The sequence below is a fragment of the Notolepis coatsorum genome (genome assembly GCF_963971535.1).
Source record: "Notolepis coatsorum genome assembly, chromosome: 2".
Classification (NCBI taxonomy): domain Eukaryota; kingdom Metazoa; phylum Chordata; class Actinopteri; order Aulopiformes; family Paralepididae; genus Notolepis; species Notolepis coatsorum.
The window spans coordinates 129,045,483-129,064,155 of record NC_140166.1 but is presented as its reverse complement, the minus strand read 5'-3'; the positions used below and the strand labels follow the sequence as shown (position 1 = coordinate 129,064,155).

General features: G+C 41.2%; 1 protein-coding gene across 1 annotated transcript in view; it reads right to left on the bottom strand.

Annotated features, from left to right (window-relative positions):
- The window catches only part of LOC311224134 (uncharacterized protein), a 46,941-nt gene that overhangs the window by 17,788 nt on the left and 10,480 nt on the right, over nucleotides 1-18,673 (bottom strand). Inside the window, exons 2-4 of the mRNA XM_084308988.1 lie at nucleotides 17,118-17,295; nucleotides 15,656-15,793; nucleotides 2,070-2,400 (exon numbers count right to left, since the gene is read on the bottom strand). Of these exons, the coding sequence (XP_084165114.1) occupies nucleotides 2,070-2,400; nucleotides 15,656-15,793; nucleotides 17,118-17,290 (642 nt within the window). The 5' untranslated portion in view covers nucleotides 17,291-17,295. The remainder of the gene's footprint in view (nucleotides 1-2,069; nucleotides 2,401-15,655; nucleotides 15,794-17,117; nucleotides 17,296-18,673) is intronic.

Below are 18,673 nucleotides of genomic sequence, written 5' to 3'. Positions count from 1 at the left end.
TGCGCGTGCACGTATGCGAGATAGTGCAGAGAGCGATGCCGAGCGAGAGCGATACGATACAGAACAAGAGTTAACACAAGAGTTAACACAAGAGACAACACAAGAGACAACACAAGAGACAACACAAGAGACAACACAAGAGTTAACACAAGAGACAACACAAGAGTTAACACAAGAGACAAGACAAGAGACAACACAAGAGACAACACAAGAGACAACACAAGAGACAACACAAGAGTTAACACAAGAGTTAACACAAGAGACAACACAAGAGACAACACAAGAGTTAACACAAGAGTTAACACAAGAGACAACACAAGAGACAACACAAGAGTTAACACAAGAGACAACACAAGAGACAACACAAGAGACAACACAAGAGACAACACAAGAGACAACACAAGAGACAACACAAGAGACAACACAAGAGACAACACAAGAGACAACACAAGAGACAACACAAGAGACAACACAAGAGTTAACACAAGAGACAACACAAGAGACAACACAAGAGACAACACAAGAGACAACACAAGAGTTAACACAAGAGACAACAAAAGAGACAACACAAGAGACAACACAAGAGACAAGACAAGAGACAACACAAGAGACAACACAAGAGACAACACAAGAGACAACACAAGAGTTAACACAAGAGTTAACACAAGAGACAACACAAGAGTTAACACAAGAGTTAACACAAGAGTTAACACAAGAGACAACACAAGAGTTAACACAAGAGTTAACACAAGAGACAACACAAGAGTTAACACAAGAGACAACACAAGAGTTAACACAAGAGTTAACACAAGAGTTAACACAAGACACAACACAAGAGACAACACAAGAGTTAACACAAGAGACAACACAAGAGTTAACACAAGAGACAACACAAGAGACAACACAAGAGTTAACACAAGAGACAACACAAGAGTTAACACAAGAGTTAACACAAGAGACAACACAAGAGAAAACACAAGAGTTAACACAAGAGACAACACAAGAGTTAACACAAGAGACAACACAAGAGTTAACACAAGAGACAACACAAGAGACAACACAAGAGTTAACACAAGAGACAACACAAGAGTTAACACAAGAGACAACACAAGAGACAACACAAGAGTTAACACAAGAGACAACACAAGAGACAACACAAGAGTTAACACAAGAGACAACACAAGAGACAACACAATAGTTAACACAAGAGTTAACACAAGAGACAACACAAGAGTTAACACAAGAGACAACACAAGAGACAACACAAGAGACAACACAAGAGACAACACAAGAGACAACACAAGAGTTAACACAAGAGACAACACAAGAGTTAACACAAGAGTTAACACAAGAGACAACACAAGAGACAACACAAGAGACAACACAAGAGTTAACACAAGAGACAACACAAGAGACAACACAAGAGACAACACAAGAGACAACACAAGAGACAACACAAGAGACAACACAAGAGTTAACACAAGAGACAACACAAGAGACAACACAAGAGTTAACACAAGAGACAACACAAGAGACAACACAAGAGACAACACAAGAGACAAGACAAGAGACAACACAAGAGACAACACAAGAGACAACACAAGAGACAAGACAAGAGACAACACAAGAGACAACACAAGAGACAACACAAGAGACAACACAAGAGACAACACAAGAGACAACACAAGAGACAACACAAGACACAACACAAGAGTTAACACAAGAGACAACACAAGAGACAACACAAGAGACAAGACAAGAGTTAACACAAGAGACAACACAAGAGACAACACAAGAGACAACACAAGAGTTAACACAAGAGACAACACAAGAGACAACACAAGAGACAAGACAAGAGACAACACAAGAGACAACACAAGAGACAACACAAGAGACAACACAAGAGACAACACAAGAGACAACACAAGAGACAACACAAGAGTTAACACAAGAGACAACACAAGAGACAAGACAAGAGACAACACAAGAGACAACACAAGAGACAACACAAGAGACAACACAAGAGTTAACAGGGTTGATTAAACATCAGCGTCAGTAAGCACACATACCAGATTACAGGCGAATTTGGGTTTACGCAGCAACTCTCCCTGTGAATTCCTCATCGTCTCCCGCGGGTTCCTAGGAACCATTGTCACTGTGTACGGCGCCACGCCGCCCCCCAGCGCCTCCTTCTTGGACTCCTCCTTCCGTTCTCCTCCTCCTTTCTCTTTCCCCTCCTCCTCCGCGTCGCTGGACACGGCGGAGCCGCAGTCGGAGGAGGTGGCCGAGTGGTAGTCGGACGTGGTGTCGGCGCTCGCCGACTCGGCGAGGGGGTCTTCCCGCGGCGCGGCCTCGTCTTTGAAGCGAGCGACGGTGAAGGGCCGGCAGCTCTCTCCGGACCTGCGAGGGAAAGAGGTTGAGAACCGGTGTTTTTGAACTGGGTTTTAACTTTTAAACTGCCGGGGGATCCCGACTGTGCTCAGGTCCTCCTTGAAAAGAGGGGGATCCGTTGCGACGAATCATTTAGTTCTATTGAGATGTGGATTTCTTTTATAGTTTTTTTTTTAATATTTTTTTTTATAGCATTTTCAGCTTTTTTAGTCAACGCAGGACCTTTTGGCCACGCAGGACCGATAGAGGAGAGAGGGTGAAACGGGAGGAGGAGAGGGGAAGTCATGCGGCACATGGCCACCGGGTCGGGGAATCGAACCTGGGGGCGACCGCTTCGCGTGCTACTGGAGCGCCCAGATTTATTTTATAGTTTAACCCTTTCACTGCCGCACTACCAAACGGTTAACCCTTTCACTGCGACAATACACAGGTTAACCCTTTCACTGCCACACGACAGCAGGTTATACCCCTTTCACTGCCACACTACAGAAGGTTAACGTCGGTAGTGTGATAGTACAGGGTTAACCTTCTGTCGTGTGGCAGTGAAAGGGTTAATTATGCAAACGTATTAAGAATAACAGAGCAGTTGATGCGGAAACTATTTCTTTAAAAGACAGCAGAGTATACTCTCGACTCGACTCAATGAGTCCTTTAGACATCGTGCCACACAGACCGGTGGGGTCCAGTTAGCTGTCCAGCAGTTCACCTAAGAAGCTCCCGTTTGTCCAGTGAGTCTGTCACATGTAGTGTAGGAGTTCCTGGCCCTCCCTCCCTCGACAGAGAGAGATAACTCTCAAGGTTGGCCTGCACATGGAATGCAGCCGGTTACCATGGAACCTCGACGATAGATAGATAGATAGATAGATAGATAGATAGATAGATAGATAGATAGATAGATAGATAGATAGATAGATAGATAGATAGATAGATAGATAGATAGATAGATAGATAGATAGATAGATAGATAGATAGATAGATAGATAGATAGATACAGTAGATAGATAGACAGACATGCTTGGACTTTTAAAGTGCATCATTTTGTGGGCGGCTACGTGGCTACCATACAATACAAATCTTACTTTTCTAGTCCACCCTTCACACAAAATCCCAAAATATAGACGTAAATCAAGATTAAAATGTTTAGAAAATGTTTCATGCTAAAATATCTTTAAAAAGATAAAGTAGAAAGTTTAGTGTGTGCTATGTCTTCCAGTCTCTGTGGGGCTACCATGTTTCCTTCTAATTCTCTCCAAGATACCAAAGCCTGGGGATCAGACCATATCTTCACTGGTCTTAAAGTGAAGGCCTTAAAGGCGGCTAGGTGGTGTAGTGGTCTAAGGCACTCGCCACCAGTGTGGAGACGCTAGGATTCGCGTGTTCGAATCCAGCTCTCCACATTGTTTTTCAGTTTGGCTGGTCGTCCGCAGTAATACACATTGGCCGTATTACGGGGAGGGAAAAACTGAAGGGTGGGGATCGAACGTTGTGAACAAGCGACTCCTACAAGTCGGTTGGTGCGCCTGCGCAGTAGAATCAGGAAGTGTCGGGGGCAGCGTGAGCCTCCCACGCGTTACTCCTCGACACTGAGAGGTCGAGCTGCGCAGGTGAAAAGATGCGACTGCTGTTACCTCAAGTACCGGAGGGGACTTGTGCTATGTATGACTTAGTCCTCACTGCAGCCGGCTTGTGGGAGGCAAGAAACAGCGTTCGTGACAGGGGAGGGTTGAATTGGATGATACGAAATTGGGATGGGAGAAAATATAGAAAATGGGAGAAAAAGTGGATCAAAAAAAAAAAAAAGTGAAGGCCTTAAAATATTGTAAAAAATCTGGGACTGCCATGCCACCGTCTGCTTTATTTCTCTGTGCGGTGGATCTTTTTATGCGAGGTGGTTTGTTATTCCAAATAAATTTGTATGTGGAGGTTTGTAATCTTTTCCAGTAGCCCTCTGGAGGAGGTAACGGAAGCATTGAGCTGAAGAAATTGATTCTTGGTAATACATCCATCTTAACTATTGATACCCTTGCCTGTACTGAGTTTTTATGTTTTGCCCACCTGTCCAGGTCGTCTTTGATTTTGTTCTGTATTTTTGTGTAATTGTGCTTCACCGTTTGTCTTATGGTGGGAAATATTTCCACACCCAAGCATCTGAAATGTTTGACCATAGGTATCGCACCTGGGAGGGTTGTGTCTTTTTTTGCACTGGTGTTAAGAGGAAGAAACGCCGACTTAGGCCAATTTATTTTAAATCCCGATAAATCACCAAAGTTTTCTATCAACTTGAGTATATGCGGCAACGTGTTGTTGGGGTTTTGCATGAACAATATTACGTCGTCCGCATATAAACAAATTTTAAGATGTGTGCCCTTGATTACTATTGGTTCTATGTGTTGGGATTGTCTTATAAATTGTGCTAAAGGTTCTAATGATAGATCGAATAGTCCGGGACTAAGAGGGCAACCCTGTCTGGCTGAGCGTGATACCGGAAAGATATCGGAGATGAATGTGCCTGTTGTAATCCTGGCCGATGGGTCCTTGTATAGTACTTTAATCATATCAATGAATCCTTTTCCTAACCCCATCCTTTCTAATACTGCCCATAGAAACGACCATTCTAACCTGTCAAATGCTTTCATAGCATCCAGGGATAGTATCGCCTTAGGTGTGTTGTCCTCTTTGTCAGCATCTAGTACGTGCAGTATTCGCCTTATGTTATCATTGATCAGACGACCTTTTATGAAGCCTGTTTGGTCCGGATGGACTAAAGACGTCATATGCTTTTGCAATCTGATGGCTAATATCTTAGAGTACAGTTTGACATCGGTTCCAAGGAGGCTTAAAGGACGGTAACTACCGCACTCAGTGGGGTCTTTGTCTTTTTTGTGAAGAACTGAAATGAGTGCGGTATTTTGGTGTTTATGGAAACTTCCCTCTTTGACTGAGTATAAGATCATATTTAGTAATAAGGGTCCAAATATGTTCCAGCAAGAAATGTACATTTCTGATGGGATACCGTCAATTCCCGGAGCCTTGCCGTTTTTCATTCCAAATATGGCCTCCTTGAGTTCTTCTAATGTGATCGGTACTTCTAACTGTTTAGCGTCTTCCTCCGTAATTTTAGGGAGAGTAATTTGATTAAGATATGTGTCTAATTTGTCTTGATCAAAGGTCGTTTCTGAATTATATAAATCGGAGTAGAATTCTTTGAATGTATCGTTTATTATTTTGGGTTCTGTTACTAGAGCTTGTTGTTTCCTAATGGCAGTTATATCTGCAAATTTTGCATTAATTCTTAGTCGCATGGCTAATAGGTGACTAGGTTTAGAGCCTTGGAAGTACTGCTGTTGTCTTGTGCTGCGTATTTGCAATTCCGATTTTTGTCTGTATATTGCTTTGATCTCTGTCTTTAGAATGTTTACTTGGTTTTCTAGTCTAGTAGAGTTGTTGTATTTTAAAGAATTAAAAAGCGTTGAGTAAAGCGTTTCCATTTCAGATAGTTTTGTGTTTTGATTTTTGCGCAATATGGAGGAAAATCTATCCGAGAAATCCTTAATCATAGTCTTTACCGACATCCATAATATTCTGGGATCTTGCACCGAGTTAGTATTATCCCGTAGGAATATTGCGAGGGCTTCTTTAATTTGTGTAATGAATTCATTGTTGTTAAGCAGCATAGAATTAAAACGCCATCTTGGGGCCCGGGAAGATAGTGTACCAAATGTTGCTTTCAGGATTAAGTAGCAGTGGTCTGATAGCGCATTGGGTGTCATTTCCACTTCATATTTATCAAATATTCTCGGGGATGCAAAGACGTAATCAATTCTGGATAGTGTGTTGTGTCTCGATGAACGACAGGAGTACTTGCGGGTCATGGGGTTAAGTGAACGCCATAAATCAGTTACCCCTGTTGATTTCGACCAATCTTTTAATGCTTTAGATGAATTTTTTTGTTCGCTGGAAAAGGTAAGGTAAGTTTTGTCCATCCTTGGGTTCCAAATGGCATTAAAATCCGCACCTATTATATATGAGTATTCGGGATGGTTTAACATTTCTTCGGTTAGTGAAGTGAAGAAACCCACTTCGTACAAATTTGGGGCATATACCGCTGCTAATGCAATTTTCCTGTTATTGTGTATAATCCTAGCTATAGTTATGCGCCCCTCAGCATCCGACCATACCCCTTTCAATTCGATATTTAATTTGCGTCTGACGACTATGGCTACCCCTCTAGTTCTCGTAACAAAAGAAGAGTGACTAATATTATGGTATATGTTATCCGCTAACGTATTTATGTCTTCCTCTAAAATGTGCGTTTCGCTTAATAAAGCCAAGTCCACATGTTCTTTTTTCATCAGTGTGAGCACGCTTTTGCGTTTGTGTTGTTTGTTTAACAGCACACACTAAACTTTCAATCAAGCATTGTGAGCGAGAATTTGGCCCAATAATTACCCATGCAATCAGAACATGGCGGGAAACACAAAAGAAATATCCTAAACCTCAAGAATGGCATAATCACACTCCCATATTCAATAACAATGCACTCTTAATGGGAAAGCGACCTATAAGATTCCCTATATGGGAAGAGAAAGGCATACACACATTAGGGGATATTTTTAATAACAAGGGCCTCTGTAGTTATGTCGAAATATGTATAAAGTTTAACCTCACCGAGTCCACATGGCTTTTTTACATACAGTTACGACTTTGTATGAGATCTCACGGTGTTCCATTACTAGTACCAATTGAACACCACAGATACCACAAATTTTTCTATGAAAGAGATACATTGGGAGGTTTTGTATCAAGTTTTTATTATCAATTACTAACGTCCTCGTATGAAACCCTTCAAATAGACACTGTCTGGAGGAGGGATATACCAGACCTGGAATATGACTTTGATTGGCAAGGAGCCTGGGCAAATGTCCGACTTACATCAAGGAACCCGGATCATCAACAAATCAATCTGAACTATATTCACAGGACATACTTGACTCCTATAAGGCTGTGCAAAATGGGGCTTATACAAGACTCCAAATGCTCCCAATGTACAAATGGGGACGAAGGAACATTTATGCACATGTATTGGGACTGCCCACCAGTTAAGGCATTCTGGAAAGATGTATCCCAACAATTATCAACACTCGTATTTTGGAATATACCTGTACACCCCGCGGTATTACTATTGAATGATGTTTTTGAGTTTGCAGTGAATCCACAACTAAAAAGATTGGTTTTATCGGGTATCACAGTAGCTAAAAAACTGATCGCTTCACGTTGGTTTCAACCGGAAAAAATGTGCCGAAAAGTGTGGTTTCTTACATATCTTGATGTGATATATCAAGAAATATCTACAGCAAGAATTCTGGGGCTCAATGAATCCAAAATGTCAATGTGGTTAGAAGTGGTGGAGAGAATAAAAGCTAGCTTATAATGGTGGTGTCTGGTTAGGAGTGAGGGATAATGGAGGTACTATCCAAGAGGGGGTCTGGGAGGGGGGGGTTTGAGCTGGAGCATATGTGTGTAGGGTTTTAGAAAATAGGTATTAGGGGTATATTAAATACTAACATTTATATAATTGTAATTTCGCTGGATATACACTGTATACGGCTAAAATGTTATTATAGACTATTTTTGTTTTATCCTGTTTCTGTACTTGCATATATTATAACCACCTTTACTGAAAGTTTCATTATGCATTGTGTGTTGAGTACTGACTTTTAATAATTTTTTGTTTTGCAATAATAAAAAAAAAAAAAAAAAAAAAAAAAAAAAAAGGATAAAGTAGAGGAATAAGGCACGAGTGACAGTATTGCACGTTGAGTTCACAGTGTAGTGGTAGAAGGAGATAAAAGTGCACTATGCATTGTTGCAAATGTTGCAAATGATGGTAGTGGAGGTGACAGTGAAGTCACGGCAGCAGTCAGAGTGTCTGTGTAGCGTTCACACTTCAGTCAGTCAGTGATGTGGGGGGAGGACGGGCTTGTTGGGGGAGCTGTTCACAAGTCTGATGGCCTAGAAACTGTTTGTCAAAATATTGTAGTCCTTTTCAACAAGTTAAATAGGTCTTTGAGGGTTTTTTTTTTGGCAGAAAAAAACAATAATTATTGTATCTACTAATTTCAGATCAAACTGTCAAACTAGGCGTTGCCGAATACGACTCAAAATCCAGCAATATCATATCAAACTTGCTGCAATTTATGTCAAAACGATATTTCAGGTTACACTTTTTAGGTAGAAAAGAGAAATGTTAGGAGCAAGCATCGCAATGAACTTTTTCGTGTGACGTCACATAAAGATGGGATTCCAAATGACTAATTTAAAGGCACAGTTTCTAAGTTGTATCACAGTCTGAGTATCAGTAGGTCCATTAGAGACCCAAATGCATGTGTACAAGCACTGGAAATGTGAGTTCTTCACAAGATGAGACCATTAACACTTTGAGTGCCACGGACGCTTTATGTCATTAGTTCATGCCGGCAGTTGAATGCCAGCAACGCTATATAGCGTTTGTTTGTATTATTTTTTTTTAATTTATTAGCAATTTGAATTCATATTCATCAATCGAGCCTCACGCTAGTGCTGCAAACTCTCTCTGAGCTCTATTGGGAAAATACCGCCCCCTATCGTCTCTCCCTGTGTAACTGCACCCCATTGGATTAGACTGGTGGGGGGGGGGGGGGTCCAGTTTCCTCATTTTACTTATCCGGCAAGCCATCTGAAGAGACATCTGAAGTGATTGCCGAGCCGGAAAACAACGTGGAATACATATTTACAGTACCCAGCGCTGAATCAATAAACGCGATCGATATTTGGAATGGCGATCAGGAATTGGAATAATCTTTTTGGAGAACATCTGATATGAGGTAAGGAATCTTTTTTACCAGTCTTGGGGTAATCGGATCTGTTTTCACCTATATATCAGCGTTTGCCCTATGTGTGTGTGTGTGTGTGCGCGCTGATCAGGAAATGAAATAGATTTTTCAGATCGCTTCTCTAGCGTGCATAAGTACACAAGCGTTTATTTGAAAACGATTCATAAATAGGAAGAAAAATTACAATGTTTTTTGTGTATTCCAGAATATTCTAGTAAATGCCGTTCATCACGGAAAAGTTATATTTTCCTGAAACTTTCAAGAAAACGAGGGCTTTTCAAAATGCTATAAAACGTAAATGAACCGATTAAAAAACAATCCGTTTCGACAAAGTTGACTGCAAACAAGTCATTGATAAGCGACGGGCAGATTAGACACATAGCCATAATCTAAGACATAGATTAGGGTCCTACTAATCAGCCATAATTTAAGACATAGATTAGGGTCCTACTAACAGGGTGTCCGCGGATCCTTAAAAAGTCTTAAAAGGTCTTAAATTTGTTTATCAATAATTAAGGCCTTAGTTTGTCTTAAAATGTCTTAAATCCATTTTCAGAGGTCTTAAAAATGCCATAGAAAGGAAAGATAAAATGCCATGTCATCTTATGTTTTATTATGAAATCTGGGGGAAAACCGTTAACGGGAGATAAAGTTTGACTTTTCATTGACCGTGTTGTAGAATCACGCAGACCGGAATGGGGCGGAACCAACACAACTCCTTGTGTAATGTGTTGGCCGGGGAAGCAAGGCGAAGCGATAACGCTAACGTTACGTTTAGTTTAGTTTAGCATTTGCACTCGTTAATATGGGAAAGTGCCAATTTAACGAGAACTGGCTTGACAATCCACTGTTTGCGCGATGGTTGGTCCCAGTCAAAGACCATTACAAGCCCTGCTGCAACAAAAAAAAAGAGCAGTCGCGTCGCACATGCTGAGCGCTCTGCAAAAACCGCCTGCAAACTACTATGCCCTCCACACCAGCTGCGCCATCTCAGGTAGGACTATAACATCTGCACCAACAGAAGTCCGGATAACATTCGGCTCCACGCCAAAGCTTGAAGCTGAGGTCTTAACTTGAAAATAATCTATTCACAGATGTAAACAAGGACACGTTTGTGTTTATGTTCAATGAGAGCTTCACCCACTATGTATTTTTTCCTCCCACCCACCCCCTCCTAATGACGTACAGTATCCTCCCATGTATGTTAGGATCTATGGGTAACAGTACTGTATATTTGCATATCGTATATGTCACAAATGTAACGGTACAGTACTATATACCTGTATGTCCCTATGCCATAAATGTCATGTATGTTGAGTATGTCATAAATGTCACTATTAATAGAAAATGGGGGACCCTGATGTAAACAAGACAAACGTCTTTCTCTGGTCTGCATCCCCTTAACAATTGTGTGTATTGAGCCGTACTGTATTGTACCCATTCTGCAATCTGTTAAACAAAGTATTCATTCATTCAACCAAAACCACAAAAACAAAACAACTGGATGAATGAATGAAAACTTTATTTAACAGATTGCAGAATGGGTACAATACAGTACGGCTCAATACACACAATTGTTAAGGGGATGCAGACCAGAGAAAGACGTGTGTCTTGTTTACATCAGGGTCCCCCATTTTCAATTATAGTGACATGACATTTATGACATACTCAACATACATGACATCATGACATTTATGGCATAGGGACATACATGACATACAGGTATACTATATAGTACTGTAGTGTTACAATTGTGACATATACGATATTTAAGCATTACATCACACGCAGGAGTGGTTTGTGACCAATAAACCATGCCTAGGGGTGGTTGTTAGGCCCGAGGCGCAGCCGAGGGTCGTTAGACCCCCCTAGGCATGGTTTATTGGTCACAAATCACTCCTGCACGTGGTGTAAAGCTTTTATACAACTGCCAGATTCATCCAACCTTATTTCTATACAATAAACACACATTAATCGAAGATTTATTGAAAAAACCATCCGCCAGAAAAAGTAGTTCCCACAACTCCATGTGGAAGCAGCTTGAAGTGCATCCAACCAAACTAACACATCCAACTGTGTATTATTGGAATGATTGAGAGAAGTTGCCTCATGTGGAAGCAGCTTGAAGTGCATCCAACCAACTAACACATCCAACTGTGTATTATTGGAATGATTGATTGAAAATTTTATTACCAGATGCAGAATATAAAGTAGGTAAAACAAATTAAAACGTTTTCTTTGCCCTATAGGAAAAAAAACGTTTTCTTTGCCCTATTTTTTTTATTTATTTCTTTTAGCCTAAACTTAACCAGTTGGAAACCAGGGGTACAGTAATAAAATTAGCAATCAACCAATCAATCAATTCAATAGACCATGCTCACTTAAAACAGCGCTGCTTCTCTCTCAGTCTGACTCCCCCGCTGTTGCAGACAGGAGTGTGTGTGTGTGCGTGTGTGTGTGTGTGTGTGTGTGTGTCACAGTGTGTGTGTGCGTGTGTGTGTGTATGTGTGTGTGTGTGTGTGTGTGTGTGTATGTGTGTGTGTGTGTTTGTGGGTACGCCAGCGTCGGGAGAACGCTGCAGTCAGTAGAAAGTAGGAAGGAAGAAATTTAAATCAATCAATTAATCTATCAATCAATCCGCGATTTTTCTTTTGTTCTAGATTGAGTCAAGACCCATCAATTACATCATCCAACATTGTTTAAAGGACTAACACATTCCCCTTGACAGAATCGCTTCATATTTAGTCGTTATGGTGCTTTCAACATAACCATTTGTTGTCCGCGATCTTGTTTTCTCCCGGAGTGAGCCGGGGAGGGTTATGTGATTTGGTTGTGGGCGGGTCCTGAGCCCAGGACCGTGGATTGTTGCCAATAAAGACGTGTGAATGGCCAATCAGAATCGAGAAATTTGCATGCCGTTGTATAAGCAAATATACAGTACTGTTACCCAGAGATCCTAACAGAAAATATATACATATGATGGGGAGGAGACTGTACATTAGGATGGGGGGGGTTTGGAAATTTACGGTGCCCAGTTTCTAATTGCAGCCTCCCGTAGGTGCTCTTTAAGAGCGGTTTTGAATGTGGGCAGGGGTAAAGTGGGTTTTAGGAGTGAGGTTAAGCAGTAGTCTGACCAGTTTGTTTTGTGATGTTTGTAATCTTGTTTTTAGGGCCTTTGAGGTGCTTTGGTACCATGAGGTGCAAGCATAGTCGTGGTACCCTTGAATGAGTGCTCCTGTTAGAGTCTTCAGGGTATTCTTGTTTACCAGAGAGGAGATCCGGCACAAGAATCTTGTTTGTTGGTTGACTTTTTTGATACCCTGGGGAGGGTGGTAATAGTTATGTGTTCTGACAGTGGCTGTTGCACTTGCTGCTTGGCCCCTGGTATATTTTGTATAGCTATATTTGCTATTTATGTTTGGTCACCCCTTTGTTGAAATTCATCCAATCCAGTTACTCCTTTAAGTTCAAGATTTTTAAGTTTCCAAGTTATGTTTTAATAAACATCTTTGGACCAATGTGTACCTAAACTTAAACTAATTGGTGTCGTTGCATGATTTTTGTTATTGTGAAATTGGTATTAAATTTAATTCTGAGTGGCATTAAAAAGTCTTAAAAAGCATTAAATCTGACTGGGCTAAACCTGCAGATACCCTGTACTAATCACCCCAAAGTACCAGAAAATACCCTAAAGTACCCCAAAATACCCAAAAGTACACCCCAAAGTACCCCAAAGTAGGGATGCTCGATATTGGCTTTTTTACCGATACCGATATACCGATATTGTCCAACTCTTAATTTCCCGATACCGATATCAACCGATACCGATATATGCAGGGTTTCCCCCCCCCCCAAAAAACTGAATAATTTCAGGTCATTAACATTACATATGTCTTGTTGTGGAATTAACATAACATTATGCATACTTTTGACAATAAATAAAATCAGAATTTGTTCTTACTTGCTTGCCTGGGTAAATAAAGGTTATAGAAATGAAAACCTATACTGATATTTTCCGATATCACATTTGAATGCCAATATCGGCCGATAATATCGGTAGGCCGATAATATCGGACATCCCTACCCCAAAGTACCCTAAAATACCCCAAAGTACCCCAACGTACCCCAAAGTATACCCCAAAATACCCCAAAGTACCAGAAAATACCCCAAAATACCCCAAAGTGGGTCCTACTAATCACCCCAAAGTACCAGAAAATACCCTAAAGTAGGGTATTTTCTGGTACTTTGGGGTATTTTAGGGTACTTTGGGGTACGTTGGGGTATTTTCTGGTACTTTGGGGTATTTTGGGGTATTTTCTGGTACTTTGTCTCTCTCTGTGTGTATGTCCACCTCTCTCTCTCTCTCTCTCTCTTTCTCTCACGCATGCCGAGACAAAGGCAGCGAGTGACTCAGACGTGCAGACTTTCCCAGACGTGTGGGTGTAGAGTCGTCACAACGACTAGAGGAAGTACAGTCTGGGAGTACGGGTGACAACGCTAGCGTTCACAACGCTATCATTGAAGTGGGTGGTGGCATTCAACGGGGGTAAGGCGCACCGCATTGCTGGTAATCAAAGTGTTAAGCAAAACCTTTTTCTCATAAGTAGCAACTAGTAACTGCAGGATTCAGTTAACAAAGTAAATAAAAGTAGGATACTTCTCTCAAAAGGCCATGGGAATAAAAGTTAAAACGTTCCCTAAAATGGAAATACTCAAGTTTAGTACAAGTACCTAAAAACGGCACTGGATTCCCTCTTCCTCTTTTTATAACCCCAAAGCAAAGAGAAATTCAGCTATTTTAACATGACAAACTGAACCCAAAGATGGCGCTCCCTGCCCTCGACCCCAGAATCCCTACTTTGAAGTACAATACTTGAGAAGTGTTTCCCATACAGGGATTTACTTATAGCGGCGCACCACAATATCAAAACAGACCTGCCAGGAAAATGTATTTCCTAAAAGGTGATATAATTACACATTACATGTGTGTGGTACCGTTCATTTATGTTTTATACGACAGTTAGCTCAAACCAAGTCATTTGATTGGAAAAGAAGCATTCCATGAGTGCCGATATTCGGTATAAACAGCACTGGGACTTTTAACTATTATGTATCACTCCGCCACACCGTTAATTAGGCAATGATCCAAGTTCAAGGGTGCAGTTGTGGAACTATTTGTTGGCGGAGCTAAATAAATGATTGAATAAGCAAACAAATCATAATCCGTTTTCACTTATTACTGTTAAATAATAAATGGTGATTGAAAAACTGCAATGTTGTATCAAAGCAATATCAGACTTGAGGTTGTGCTGTTATACTGAATATTTTTAATATTATAATATTTCTTAATCATCGTCCTCCCTCCACCTCAAGACTCAAGCTTTACATTTTAAATAATTTACATTTTATTATTGATATTTCTTTGTTATGTTTACCCTATTCTGTATTTATTAACTGATTTCATTGTGCATGTGTGTAAAGCGACTTTGGGTACTTAGAAAGGCGCTATATAAATTGAATGTATTATTATCAGCACGGCTGTGATAATCTTCGATTCAGCATATTATATACAATATGTATATATTTAGTATAACAGCACTTCCTCTCGTGTGATATTGCTTAATCATCATACCCTACCCAGCCACCAACCCCCACATATAACCTAACCTCCTGAATTTCCACCAGGGGATCAATAAAGGAATATCTTATCTCATCTTATCTTATCCTGTGGTAAATGCTAATTGAATAAATTAATTTAGCCACATTCCACATGTGTCACCCGTACTCCCAGACTGTACTTCCTCTAGTCGTTGTGACGACTCTACACCCACACGTCTGGGAAAGTCTGCACGGGTGGCGTCACGTCTGAGTCACTCGCTGCCTTTGTCTCGGCATGCGTGAGAGAAAGAGAGAGAGAGAGAGAGAGAGAGAGAGAGAGAGAGAGAGAGAGAGAGAGAGAGAGAGAGAGAGAGAGAGAGAGAGAGAGAGAGAGAGAGAGAGAGAGTGGACATACACACAGAGAGAGAGAGAGAGAGAGAGAGAGAGAGAGAGAGAGAGAGAGAGAGAGAGAGAGAGAGAGACACACAGAGAGACAAAGACACAGAGAAACAGAGACAGAGAGAGAGACACAGAGGGAGAGAGAGACAGAGACACAGAGAGAGAGACACAGAGGGAGAGAGACAGAGACACAGAGAGAGAGACACAGAGGGAGAGAGAGAGAGAGAGAGAGAGAGAGGTGGACATACACACAGAGAGAGACACACAGAGAGAGAGAGAGAGAGAGAGAGAGAGAGAGAGAGAGAGAGAGAGAGAGAGAGAGAGAGAGAGAGAGAGAGAGAGAGAGAGAGAGAGAGAGAGACAGAGAGAGAGAGAGAGACGTGGGGTGACTCACCTGGCGCACACCTCCAGCGGGTCGATCCACAGTGTGATGTCACAGGGGAGGCCCAGGTCACGGGGCTGGAGCTGACACTCTGCACACGCTCTCAGGACCACCTCGTCGCACGGGACCCCGTTGCGCACGCTGATGCATCTGTGTGGTGGGAGATGATGCACAAAGGTCAAGTCCGCCCGCTTTTCTCATGCCGGACCCGCGGAGCGTTCCTTCTGGGTCTGGGTTTATAGTAGGGCTGTCTTAAATACTTCGAAGCTTCGTTCGATGGCACAAGCTTCGACCATAAAAAAAGAAATCGAAGTAAAAAAAAGAAGAAAAAAAAGAATTGTTATTTTTTTGCCTCCAAAATCTTGCGCCTCCATTCCAATGAAACGAAAGTAAGCGGCGCCTCGACTCCACCTCTCTACAACAAGCAGGTGGAGATTATCTGTGTTGAAAACAACAAGGACATGTGCAGCAGACATGTCGACGAAGAAGTCATCAGAAGTGTGGTTACACTTTAAAATATGCAAAGACAATGCCCAAAAAAAGGCCGAGTGCCAGATATGCCAGAAGAAAATGGCATATCACAACTCTACAACAACTTTGTCAAATCACCTAAAAACGTAAGTATCGTTGTACACGACGGCGACGCCACACAAAACATTAATAAGGCTTATTCCTATGCTGCTATGACTAATGTGTTACCAAGTTGGCTAATTTAATTGTAATCATCTGCTTTTGTAGGTGCATTGTCTGATATAATTATAAATTATAAATAAATTAAATATAATATAATTGTTTGCTTGATAGACGAAGGTTGCAACATAATTATGTAATGTCATGTTGTTGGCTGTGAGAGCAGCCCCACTGCACCCAGGCAGCGCAGCCGAGTGAAACCTTGTTGGCTGCGTCACAGTCACGAAAGGGGCTACTTAATTAATTAATCCAATCCACTTTATTTATAGAGCACATTTAAAAACAACAAAGTTTACCAAAGTGCTGTACAAGTCCCACAACATAAGATAAAAAAAAATCTATAAAAAGAAAGAATTATAATTAATATTTCTTTTCTTTCTTTTTTTTCTCTCGAAGCTTCGAATTAAAATCGAAGCTCGGCCCCCGAAGCTTCGATTGCCAAAAAAAGCTTCGAAGGTCAGCCCTAGTTTATAGACAATAAAGCGGAATCCTACAGACGACAAAATCATATAATTATGCTCAGGGCATCTGCCGGTTTCAACTAGTTGAATTTAAAAGACCTTTGTAATACCACCGCAGAATTGAATACCAATTTCACGACCATACTAGCCAAAAAACTTAACTGGCGGCAGCACTTGCGCGTCAATTAAAATCCTCTCGCATTCCATTCTCAAAGCTAATAATGTAAACGTGGTCAATTATTAGAGTATTGCGTACACGTACGATTAAGAACGGAGAACTTTTAGACAACTTTCTTATTTTCACGTTGTGTTGATGGGTCTACCTGTATGCCTGTCCTTTGTTGGGAGTGTCTGGGTACCAGTGGTCGTCATATTTGTCACATAAAAGTTGCTGTAGCTTCTCCGCGAACACGTCTGCCTTGGCTTCGTCCAACTTGCCGCGCTCCACGGCCAAGCGCTTGAGGAAGTCGACTCCAGCACTCACCTCCCGCTTCATGGTTTCTGTGGAAACGGGCGATAAAAATGGACATTTAGAAAAATAAACTAAACTGTAGTGATGATGGGTGTGTTTGCGTTGCAGTGTGTATAGTAGGACTCAGTGTGTATAGTACATATAGTAGGACTCAGTGTGTATAGTACATAGTAGGACTCAGTGTGTATGGTACATAGGACCCAGTGTACATTAACCTTTTTTGCACATACCACTGGTCCTACAGAGGTTGATAGTTTTGTAGCACAGGCCAAAATCTTGTAGCACGAGTATAAAACGTGTTATATTTAATTGTTTAATTGTATTTATTTGTAACAGTCACAAATGTGCCTATTGTATTTGTGTTGTTATTTAGTTGCAGTGCCATGTTTGGTCACTAAGTGGTGCTCCACTGTTTGTACCTGATGTAGCTACAGGCTTAATTTGATTTAACCTGAGCCAGTGACTTCTTCACTTCCTGTTCCACCTGACATCCGACAGCAGCGGCAAGCATAGATATATATAGAACACTAGATAGCTTGCCCGCGCTGCCGGCCAATGGAGAGCGACGTCACTGAACCGCCGCCATCTTGTGAGGGTCAGCCTTGAGTGAGAGTGAGTGAGCTGCACAGACAAAGATACTCATAACTCGCTGAAATATTGACGGATTTACAAACGGTTTGGTTTATTACAAGCATTATTAACGTGGCTATGATTCAAGCGGTTTGTAAAAAAAAAAACATCTTAAAATCTTTTTTCTATAAGTATGCAGTATCATAACTACATCTTTGATGTTTATAGCAAACCAACCCGTTTGTAAATCCGTCAATATTTCAGCGAGTTATGAGTATTTTTGTCTGTGCAGCTCACTCACTCTCACTCAAGGCTGACTCTCCCAAGATGGCGGCGGTTCAGTGACGCTGGTGACTCCGCCTTAAGCTATCTAGTGTTCTATATATATCTATGGCGGCAAGTGTCAACTTGTTTTAGTAGTTTCTCTAGTAACGATGTGGCTAGTACCGTAGTTGTTTTAATATAGTTGTGTATATTGAATAATGCCGTATGACCAGGCATCATATGGCCATAGTCCTTATTGTATATTTTTGTAAATAATAAATGGGTTTGTGCCAAATCCGAAAAGTGACAATGTCATGTCTGTGAGGGCCGGGGCTCCACTCCACTGGTCAAATTACTTACTTGTGAGTAGTACGTCCGTTGATAAAGAAAAGCAATGTCCACAGCCGCTCCAGTGTAAAGTAAAGATATCCAAATGGTTTATTTGCAAAGTCTCTCTTTACAGAAGTGGTCCTAAATCTACTTTCCTAAATATTCCTGTCGATACTACACATACTACTAGTAACAAGGTAAGAAAACTGTATTTTCCCAGTCTCCAAAATCACCGCCGACTCG